The sequence below is a fragment of the Anser anser genome, assembly GCF_964211835.1.
Source record: "Anser anser genome assembly, chromosome: 1".
NCBI classification, from domain to species: domain Eukaryota; kingdom Metazoa; phylum Chordata; class Aves; order Anseriformes; family Anatidae; genus Anser; species Anser anser.
In genome coordinates, this window is record NC_139720.1 from 117260441 (window position 1) to 117271931 (window position 11491).

At 43.1% G+C, this 11491-nt stretch overlaps 1 protein-coding gene across 13 annotated transcripts in view; it reads left to right on the plus strand.

Annotated features, from left to right (window-relative positions):
• SLC37A1 (solute carrier family 37 member 1) overlaps positions 1 to 3161 on the plus strand; it is a 37512-nt gene extending 34351 nt beyond the window's left edge. For all 13 annotated transcript variants that reach the window (XM_083832719.1, XM_083832712.1, XM_083832724.1 and 10 more), the window contains one exon: positions 451 to 3161. In XM_083832719.1, coding sequence (XP_083688845.1) covers positions 451 to 466 — 16 coding nt within the window. In that variant the 3' untranslated portion in view covers positions 467 to 3161. The remainder of the gene's footprint in view (positions 1 to 450) is intronic.
• Positions 3162 to 11491: the final 8330 nt, after the last annotated feature.

The window sequence follows — 11491 nt, forward strand, 5'->3', positions numbered from 1 at the left end:
AATGTTCTTAAATCATTCTTATTTTTCTTTAGAGCCTTGTATTTTAAAAAGCACCTGAAAACAGACTTGTCACAGTCTCTTAGTTAGGGTTTGTTTTTTCCTGAATATGTAATATTTCTGATTTTCATCACGGTGTGTGCAGGTGAGGAAGAAGAAGCTACTTGATTGCTTGCTTTCTGTGTATTGTTTGGTAGTTTCAAATGTAGCTTTTGCTAAAAGGTCTCCATAAAGGAAAGGTGACTGAAATTACAAGGTTTTGAGGAAAAAAAATCCAGTGAATCACAGGGGTCACACTTACCTAAGCAAAATCTAAATTGGGCCCCTTGGCTGTTTTGGAGCAGTGAAATAGAATAGAAAAACACATAGCAAGGAACAGATCTTGCATTTTGAGTTAGTGGCTGTTACACCTCACACCTAGGGCTTTCCTGCCTGATTGCTGTCCTTTCCCAGGTTTAAAGAACACTGAGCTGAGAGACCAGATTTGGAAGAATGACTGCGTAAGTGACCAGAGCGCTCCCCTGAAAAAAACTTTGTGGAATGTGTTATTCTATACTTAAGAGATTCTATTTGGTGAAGAATATTTGCACGTTTACTGGAAGCAATTTGAGAAACGCAACTGGTAAATCCCTGAAGCTCTTATTTTTGCACATGAATAAGTACCTCAGGATGGCAACTATTCATCAGATGGAGGGACGGGAACTTTGGGAAGCTTTTAGCAGAGCGCCTCAACTGAGCCAAAGAGAAATACCAAGTGCCTTTTTATTTCTTTTGATAGGATGTTTTTAATTAAAGTGCTGTACTGTGTGTTTTCCAAAAACAAGTCAGAAGTAGAGCAGAAGGATGTTGAAATCATAACAGACAGTCTAGCAGTGAAATGTCCCTGTGTCAGTGAGCAAAGTATCCCTTATGTTATCGTGTGCATCACCGTGATCGAGGGCATTACATTATAGAGGGCAAGACCAGCTGGTTATTAATGTACACTGCTGTTAGGATTTCAAAGCTGCTCAGACAATAATAACCTCACCATATTATTAGTTTTTAACTATAGCACAAATTCTAATCCCAAGGACAACATCCAACCTTTCGGTAGGTAATGAAATGGAATTTACAGTTGCGGTGTACCACAGTTAGCGGTTTTCACAGGCTCTCTGGGTAGATGTTAGTCCTCAGTTAGGATTGTGCAAAACAGAGTCCCAGGCAACAAGAAGAAGTGGGTTATGAGTCAGAATTTCCAGTGGGGGGCTCTAACGATTTTCAGGGCATTATAAACTGGTAGTGCAAACGTCACATAATTGTTGTGCTGCTCCTCTAGGCTGGGTTGAAATGACGGGTGGTTCCTTTGGGGTGGCAAAGAACTGTATGCTGCCACACTTTAGCATTACAGGATTGAAAAGAGTAGCTGCTTTAGTGCCCAGTGCCACAATGATCTTTGTTGGGTACTCCGGTGGTGTTGTGTGCACTTGGAAGTCATTGTCAGATCAGGGCCTTAATAACCAGAAATCTCTTTCAAGTGGCTAATTTCAAGTGGCTTTGAGTTTCAGATTCAGAGTCAAAATATGTATGTATATATAAGAGAAGAAAAATTACCTAGGTGGTAGATTGTAAGAGAACATTTCAGTAACTAGTGTTACCCAGCAAATAGACAATTTAATGTCTTCAGAACATATCATCTCTTCATACAGGTATCTCCTTTGCAAAACAGATGTTTCTGTGATCTTTTTTTAAACGTGTACAAAGTAAAAAGGATTTTTTTTGTACGAGGTGTTTATACTTAGATTGTGAAGGTTAGATAACTTAAACTGTGTATTGTTCTTAACTGTATTTATTAAAGTTCTAGGCACATGTCTTGTTCTGAACTATGCTGTAAGTTTTGTGAAACAATGCAGTAGTGTTTGTACTTGATTAACAAAACAGCACTCTAAAATAGCCTGGGAAAACGTGGAGAAATGTCTCATCAGCTGCTGGTATTATGTTCCATGTGTTGGCACAATACTTAATTTCCAGGACTGTTTTGTAATGGTTCGGTCTCTGATCAGTTATTTCACTGTTTTGATTCAGCATGTGCTTTATGCTTGATCCAGCATAAGAATGTGTTCATTTTTTATCTGTTTTGCTGAACAGAGACACAGGGAAGACCTCAGTCCCACAAAGATTTATGGCAGGTACCAAAGTCTTTTTGCAAGTGAATGCTCTATGGTAGGCTCTGAAGCTGCAGTTACCTAGATCAGTGGTTAACTGTACACCTTTTGAGTAAACCTGTTGAGACCAGGGGGGGACACTTAGCCTGTACTGGTAAATCCATGCTGCATTTAGGCTTTAGGATGTATTTAAATGCCACAGAATTCTGCAGTAGATCAGGGGACTCATCTAGCCTGCAGGGAAAAATAACGCTGCATCCCCAAAAGAGCTGTGCTGGCATGACTTTAAGAACTGTGTGAGAAAGGAGGGATGGAGAACTTTAGCTGAAGATGCCAATCTGTTCCCCCCAAAAAGCTATGTAGAGCTATATCACTAGTTTATCAACGTGATTTATGCTCTTATACTCTGCCGCACTCAGATTTTGAGAGGCTGTTCCCTATGGGCTGAAGTCTTCGGTTGAGATGCTTTCAGTTATATTTAACAGCTACACATTGTAAAGATGTTTAACTGTGTTTTGGATTTTACATGTTTTACTTGTTGGGGCTGCTGCTGTTATTTATTTATTTATTTGAATAGCTATTGTGCTGAAGTGACTTAGATATGGGATTGTGAAAACACTTGAGGTGCTGGGCTGAGTCCTTCCTTCCACTGATCACAGGAGGGAATTGGGACTCCCGCTGCACCGACGTATCTTTCCTTGCTAATGTGCCACATTTCAGTTCCTCCCAGCAACGAATGTGTTCAACAAAAAGATGAAGATTGCTGCTCTTTTGTAACAACCCTAAGGGTCACCCAGGTTGTGAACAAACTGCTTTGTTATTACTGGGTGTCAATATTCGTTCATCCAGAAATGAGCAAGACTGACAAAATTTTGTATATGGAAATATGAATGACCAGTAGGTAGAGCCGAATTGAAATAAGACTGCAGGGTTTGTTTTTTGTTTTTAATGCTGGTTATTGTGAATTTTTATCTATTTATCTTCTGTGTAGAATAAAAATGGGTTCTGCTTTAAAATGAGAAATGCTGATTACTTCATCTTTTACATCTCCATGAAGAAATGCTCCATTTATTGTTTTGGAGGGTAGACATCCCTGCTGAGACAGCGCTCCTGTCTCCTGTGAGGGTAATGAAAATAGTTCATTAGGAGAACAAATTAGAACCTTTTGTTTTGAAAACAATACCCTTCTCAACTTGAACAGGTATTTTTCTTTTTTCATTTAATGGGATTGTGGGTTGTGCAACATCATTATTTCCAATCAGCTGCATCAGATGGGTATATTCTGCCTCCTTATTTCCATCTAGGAGGGAAGGAGTACAGTTACCTGAGTCAGGGGAAAAACTGCTTGGAAAGGAAAACAATTATGGTTAGAAATGTGTCTGAGGGTCTTGGACAGAATTTCTGATCAGAAAGTGCCCAAAGTGCCTCCCAGAGACAGGCAAGTAATAGCTTGGGCCTTCATGTGTAAGAAAGGAGACTCGGGTACAAGCTTCTGTCCTGCCTGATCTGGAGCAGGAGCCTCCACCAGAGTACCTGCACCCTCAGCAGTGCCTTGGCTGTCGCTGGAGATGCTGCAGTGGAGGTTTGCCTCCATTGTGCATTGGAAGGGTTTATAGGGTAGGGAAGAGATAAACAGGTAGTGAGGAAGGTAGTGATGTATTCACAGATCACTTTGATTTCTTTTGCCTCTAAATTAAGATGCTGACCTACTCCATGGACCGAAACATGCCTATTCCTGTGTATTCTGCCAGCTAGGAAACTCCAGAAGGGATTCTGCCAGCCTCTTCTGAAGGTTCCTGTGTGTATTTCTTGCATAATATCCTTGGAATAATAATGGGAATCCTCCATTTGTGTTTATGCCAATGTCACGCTACCTCAGCCTTCTGCAGCAGCACTCACACTTGAGAATCCATTCAGCTGGTGCTGGTAGTTTTCTCCAGTGATTGATGCCTGGAGTTGTTTGTATGAGAAGTGCTGCTCAAAGTTACGTAGGCGTAATATGGTATAAAAGAAGTCAGAGGTTATTTAGAGCTGTTGGAGCCTGGCTGTTCTTCATACGGAGTTCAGTTGAGAAAGATTGTTTACAATCTGATCAAATTATTAGGCCTGGAATTGGTGATGGTGGTATTCTCTGGTCTGAATGAAATTTTATGGCCTGCATATTATATAGGAGGTTAGATTAGATTATGTAGTGATTTTCCCCAACCTTGAAGTTTATCTGATAGGTTGTTCTTATTGCTGAACTATGTCACTTTCACCTCACAGCAAATCTATTTTGATTTTGTTTTGCTCTTTGCTAAATTATCAGTGCGATAGCATGGACTCTTTCTCCTCTCTGCTCCCAGACTGCTGTGCCTGCAAAGTGACCGCAGGCGCAGGGCTCCATTACTTTCACCGGGAGCTCTGCATCTCAGTGCTCTGGGGCATCAGTAACCTTGAGCTACGTTTTCTGCCATGCTGAGTTAAAAATCTGACTGTCCTCCTTACAGCTGGGAAGGGAGAAGGAGCTGCTTTAACTGCTGCTCTACTTCAGCCTTGTGTCCAGTGACTTTTACAGCATGTTATGTGTCTCACTGCTTCAGAGCTTAATAAACTTCATTGCTATAAAATGTCCTTATCCCCTCTTTGTTTCCCCTCTTTTGATTAGGAGTTGAGAATAAGGAGAGAATTAACATCACTAGCTGATGCTTGTTTTTTTATTTATTTTCTTCATCTGTATTTCTCTGTTGATGTATACATGTAGCATAATTATCCTTCTGCTGCAGTGAAACTTTCATGGCTCTGTAGTCTATGGATACAAGAGCCAAACTTTTTTTAGGCCTATTTCAGGGACTCTGCTCATCTCCTGCACCAGGATATTAGCTGTCAAATACATGTTGAAAGTCTTCTTTGACACTGTACTGAAACAGAGAATTAAAAGGATGTTTTCTTCACCTCCTGATGATATTGGGGCTGGTGTTTCTCTCCCTTATTCTTCTACAGAGGCAGGTTACAAATATTTAGCCACATTTCAGTAATGCTATCTGTGGTCCAGACATTTCAGGCAGCGGATGACACTAAGCTGTGCATGTACTGCCGTGTAAGTGTAAACACAGGAATGCTGTTAAAAGGCTGATGCTCCGAGTAATGTGTTTCACTCGGATGGGGTTCCAAAAACGTTTCCTTCCTGGTGGCTGACTGCAATATTCACGGCAAGTTTTTCAAACCATTGAGAAATGGAAGATGTTTAAGATCTCTGTCCACAAATGGTTTACACCACAACTTCACATTGTAAGGGACCGTCTGTCCGGTTGTATTCTATGCCATATAATAAGGGTGCATGCGCACACATCCATAGAATATCCTTTGTTGTGGCTGTTAAATAACTGTCCAGATAAAAATAAATACAAATGAGTCTTTTTTTTTTCTCCTGGAAAGGTATATCTGCATGTCACAGTTTAAAAAAAAAAAAAAAAGGCAAAGGTAGTGAAATATATGTTAGCATAAGTAGAGACAATGGATGAGAAAAAGGGCAGTTGCTGGAAACCAGTGAGGTAAGCGAAAGGTTGGCATCAGATGCTGAATATCTCTTGCCTAAAAATAGCTCTTTCCTGTACTTCTGTAAATACTAGGAAAAAGCAAAACTACACAAAGTGTGTTGTTTTGTGGGTGAAATGTCATGGTGAGAACAGAGAGAATCACGTAGCGGCTGGTCATTCTGCATCTCCAGGAATCACCGAGTCCCTCCTGCCTTTACAAACTGTGTATGCAGGCTTAGGAAGAGGACAAGGAGAGAAGAGAGCAAGCGAAAGGCTCTGGGATTAGGCACATTCCAGTGACTCCGCAGAAGGCTGCAGTCAAGAGCTTGAGCAGGTTTCATCTGAAAGAGAACAAGTCCTTTGCCTATGAAATGTTAGCTACAGACTGAGAAAAGGCAATGCAGAGACTGAAAGGTGGTTCAATATTGTAAATGAAAGATAAAGAAGGACATTGAGTGATGATGTAATTGAATGCAGGGCACAGTTGGGGAGCTATAGAAATGTGAACGTGGGATTGGTACTAGTAAAAATGCAAAGACTGCAAAGTGCAGAAGACTGAGTTGACTGAGAAACTACAAAGAAAAGTGAAAATCTGGTGTTGGGATAAAAAGAGGGAGGGGAAGAGCCATTTCACCCCAAAGGTCCTTACTGGTGCCCCTTAGTGCTGAGCAGCACTTCCAGGCTGGGACGAGGGGACTGCTCTCCCTGAACCATCTTCTGATTTTTCAATTGCCAGAGGGCTTATTTGAAGCTTGGCACTTCTGTGCTCACATCTGTAGTTTCTCCTCTCCACAGACCAGTTGGTTCCTGTGCTTATAAGAAATGCCTGTGAGGGTTTGGGTAATTCCCCATCTGATGGCTGCAGTGACGGAGAGGCTCTGCAGGGTCTCTGAAGCCATCAAGAGACTTGCATCCAGTCACACTTACTTGATTTTGCACTTTCAGGCATCAGTGTTGTCCTTTGCTCATGGGATAGCAGGGTGGAAACCGGGTCGGATGAGCAACTAGTAGAGAACCTGAGTGCGGCTGACATTTTGCAAGTACTTTTCAGGTAAGGTGAAGGCCTGTCCTGTGTGGGTCTGAATCCCTCCCATGATATTTAGGTTACCACAGTTATTTGAGTCTTGGGTTGGGGGTAGAGTTCATGCTTCAAAACTAAGCGTCATAGTATCTGCATTATTCTGATACTTGCATTTATTTACCATCACACTAGCTGATTCTCCTCCTCTAATCATGTTCATAGTGTGTCTTCAAAAATGCAACAGAAAAAAAAATGAACTAAAACATCTCATTTTTCCTCATCCCTACAAATCACTTTCTTGTATAAGCCTAGCTCTGACGTTGTAGTGTTTCCTCCCAAGATTGCAGGACACAGGTTTCATGTTTGCTAGATTTTTTTATTTTTATTTGTGGCCTGTGATCTCTGACCAAGGTAATTTCTGTTGTTTGTTTCACATAAAGATTCACAGCAGGTAAAACCTTGGAGAGATTGTATTAGACAGATGAGCTGTGGCAGAGCGGAGTTACGGTGAGATGCTTAGCCTTTTCTGTTAGTACTTTAGTGATTGTACTGACAAGCTACAGCGAAGATCTAATACCTAGGGATGTTATTTCTAGGATGTCATTCTCCTTTCACTTGTGTAGCTCAGGAGCAAGCATTTGGAGAATTCAAAAATGTTATATGTCCTTGCCATCTTGGGCGCTGCAGTTTTTAAGTTTATCTGGTACCCAAATCCTTAACAGGTGGCCTGAATTTCTCAGGTTATTCAGAAACCAGCAGCAGCTTGCATTGAGGTCAGAACTCAAAGCAGCAGCCTGAGTTCATATGCTAAATCAAGAGGGATGAAGATGCATTTGTGTGTGTGTGTGTGTGTATATATATACACATGAGTTACAGCGTGAATCAGGATCAAGCTGAAAGAGAGATGGACTTCACTGCAACTTCTGAATTCTCACCTTTTCATTTCTGTGATACAAAGGGTAGTTGGCATAGAGTGTATGGAGCAGCCAAATAACATCCAGGGTAAAGTTTAGGTTTAGTAAGGAGTGGGTTTCTTCTGATTCTGCTGCCAAACACAATGCTCTTATTTCTGCTGCAGAGGACAGAGTATTATGTTTGAGTCTGAGTCATCCAATTTTGCTGCAGGCCACGTGAGACTTTAGCTTAATAAGTACAGCAGGTTCTGAAGCTATTATTAAATCATTCCTATCATCTGGTAGGAAACATCTGAATGTTGTGTTGTTCCATGACAGAATCTGCATGTTTGGTTTTCCACTGATACTTGGGGCTAATAACCATGTAACTGAGGGGTTTGACTTAGCTATTGCTGTTGGGAATCCTTGTAACACTTCCTCCCCCTTCCTCCTCTAGCTGCAGCTTTCCAGTTATATGAAAGCAAAAAAGCATTCTAGCAAATAATAGAAGAGCTCAAAAAAATGTATCGATCACATACTCTCTGTTCTGAAGTGATATGCATGGTCCTGTGTGCTGGAGTGACTGTCACCCCATCGAAGTGTGGGCGCATTCAGCTCGGTGCCAGCACAGAGCAGCTCTGTGCTTCCCTCTTGGCTCTCTTACAGGGCTGAGAGTAAGAAAGTTTGCTCGCTTGCTTTGAAGAGGAGAACATGTTAGCACAGCTGGTCAGCACATCTGCTTGCAAAATGGAGTGGCTGCTTAAAACAGAGAAATATCAGTAAACCAGTTTTCCTTGCTCTGATTTTCACATTGACAGGTCTCAAAACTGGGGTCACCAGCCCAGAAATGCAGAACTGGGCTGACTGACAAATCTGGATGAGGAAACCTGAGAACGGGTGCTCTAGGACTGATACCTGTACTGGAGCTATATTTGACAGGCTAACTTCTCATATGTTTCACTGTCAGGTAAATCACGAGACTCTGACCTTACAGACGTCAGATTTCAGTAAATAATTACTTGAGGGGGATGAAATCCCTCTTCAGCAAAACACCTAACAATGACAAATTGATTAAATTCCCTGATCAGTCAGAGTAAAGCTAACACGTCTGATTCTCAGGATAATTTCCCCATCACTGTTGTTTGAAATAAGACCTCGTGGTAGGAAAGTTACAGATGATGTAAGCCATTCAGTAGCAGGGAAAACAAAGCTCCTACATTTATTTGCCTGCTTGAAATCCTATAATAATGTAATGCATCTGTCGAAGCAATATCTAAATCTCATTCCAGAGTGTGTCACCAGAAAGGAAATGGTATTCCTCAGCACAGACTGGTTCCTATACACAGTTTTTTTCAGTTTTCCCAGGCCCATAACAGCAGACAAAATTAATCACTAGCATCCAGTATGCTCACCTACGCATCCCTTCTGTGTTGCTTTTGCTGTCTGTGTTTTCCAGGCACAGTTGAAATTGCCCATGTAAATGTGTTTTGCTGAGAACAACAACAACAAACAACCCTGTGATCAACTATATCTTATTTTTTATGCCAAAAAATGGATCTAGTAAATGCTCCATTGCTGCATGCCTTTCTAGCAATTTTCTTATTCTGTGACATGTGATTGTAAACAAAGCAAGTTTGCCCAAGCAATTCCTTCATGAATGTTAGTTTGGTTCCCCCAGAATCAAATTCTGGATCTGTTTCATGGTGTACAGCCTTTGCTGGCCTCTGCCCATACAGGTACCACAGCTTTCTGCAGCAGCTGATGCCCTCCATGGGGGATTGTGGTGGCCAGGCATGGATGCCAAAGCAGAAAGTTTTCCTACAGTGATACATGGTGATGGATTTTGGGTCTCTGGAGGACTTGGCTGAGCTTACATTCATCAACCTTTACCTTATGCAGTGAGGCCAGTTGTTGAAGCTGGCCAACACAAAGCTGTAGGCCACCATGAGGCCTCCCCTCAGCCTGTTCTGCTCTGGGCTGGACAAACCAAAGGACCTCAGCTGCTCCTCATGCATCTTGCCCTCTAGACCCTTCACCATCTTTTTAGCCCTCCTTTGGACACTCTTTAATAGTCTAATAGTTTTATGTCCTTCTCATACTGTGGTGCCCAAAACTGCACACAGTACTCGAGGTGAGGCCGCACCAGTGCAGAGCAGCACAATCCCCTCCATCTCTTGGCACGGCCTCTCTGCCCTCAAGGGAGTCAACAACTCCTCCAAATTTAGTTTCATCTGCAAACTTAGCATGCCAAGTTGGACAACATTTGCCAGCTTTCAGTTGCCTATAGCAATACTTAATTTATGGTAGCCAGCAGACATCTCAGTAGTGTGTGCAGTGGTGGGGTGTTCATAACCCGTGGCACACCAAAAAGACTTGCAGAGACTCACCCAGTCACACCTCACACAGAGATGTACACTCAAACCAGGCATGCTTCTGAGCAGCAGCTCTTCAGCAGCAGGCATACTTCTTTAAATACAGCTCCAGTCTTGGTTGTGCACTCCATGAGCATGGTGGTGGTGGCTTGGAGGAGGGGAGGGGACGTGTAGAAGACAAATAGAACAGACCAAGTGCACCATTTTATTAAGAAAAACAAAGTGATGTATTGCCTTTGGCTTTCTCCCTAGCAAATGCAAGGGTCAAACTCTCATAGGCTCCAAAGCAAGCAGGACTTGGCTTCTCTGTAGGAATCCTATTTTACTGATAAGTAATTCTGGCTCTGCAGCTTTTCCTCTGCTCGCTAGCACTGTTCCGTGGGCAGAGGGACAAAAGAGAGTGGGGCTGCACTGCTGGCAGGAGGGGCTGATGGCAAATGGTGGGGAAACTGCACCCCTTGGATGAAATGGTACAGGGGGATGAGTGTGAAGCACCCCCCAGCCATGGTGGATGAAGATACCAGGGCAGGTAGTGAGGAGCACAGCCCTGGTCAGAGGACATGATGAGAGAATGAGCAAGAGAAACAAAAACAGAGTAAAAGTGCAGGGAAGAGGAGTGGGGTTGGAGAGCAGAGCTGGCCACAGATTTGTCCCCTTTTTAACAGAGAGCTGTTGGGGTTTTGCTTTGTTTCTATGTGTTCAGAAAGTTTCTTGATCTTCTCAGCTTCTCACCAGAAAACTTGTTTGCTGTCTGTGAAAAGTTAATTCCTCTCTTATGAGACAGCAGCTGAGAGCCAACAGTGCATTTCCATCAAACGCTTGGGCAGAGGGAGAGACTCAGGGAGGGGGAAACCTCCCCGCCCAGTGTCCAGACTGTGGAGAAGCAACTGACAATGAAAGGATAAGGATTTTTTAAAAAGAAAGAAAGAAAAAAAAGTCCAAGGTGAATTCAGTGAAATCCACTCAAAGGAGAAGGAAAAAGAGGAAAGAAAGGAGGGAAAGGGGAGAGGATGAAAAACTAGGATGGAGACATGGCTTTGGCTGTGTTGGACAGTGACAGAAAAGGATCCAGCCACTACGGAAACCCTCTGGGAGAAGTTTCCTGCTAAAAGCCAGCAGCTGTGGACCGTCAGGGCATCAAGGCTTGTCCCTGGTGATGGTCCCTGAGCTGCTCTCCTGGCAATGTACCCAAAAACCACCACAGCAGTGCCCCTGAAGGGGAAGGTTGCTCTCGTTGCTCAAGGCTTCCCATGATGGCCCTTGGCAAACCCTGATTTTCCTCACACGGCTGCCGGTCAGTCCAGGGTTGTGCAGTTTGCTGTGCCCGTGGCTTGCAGGGACACCGCCGTGCAGTCAGGGCCCTTGGCCCATGCTACCCATGCAGTTGTGAGAAGACAGGAGAGGCTGTGGGACAGCCCCAAGGGAGCCAGGAAATGGAAGGGGCTCTCCAAATGGCTTGTGATTCGTGGCATATAAGTTAGCAGGTCATCGGGACACCAGGACATCTACCTGTTGTTACACAAGGCTATGGGCTGAGACCTGGGCCTGG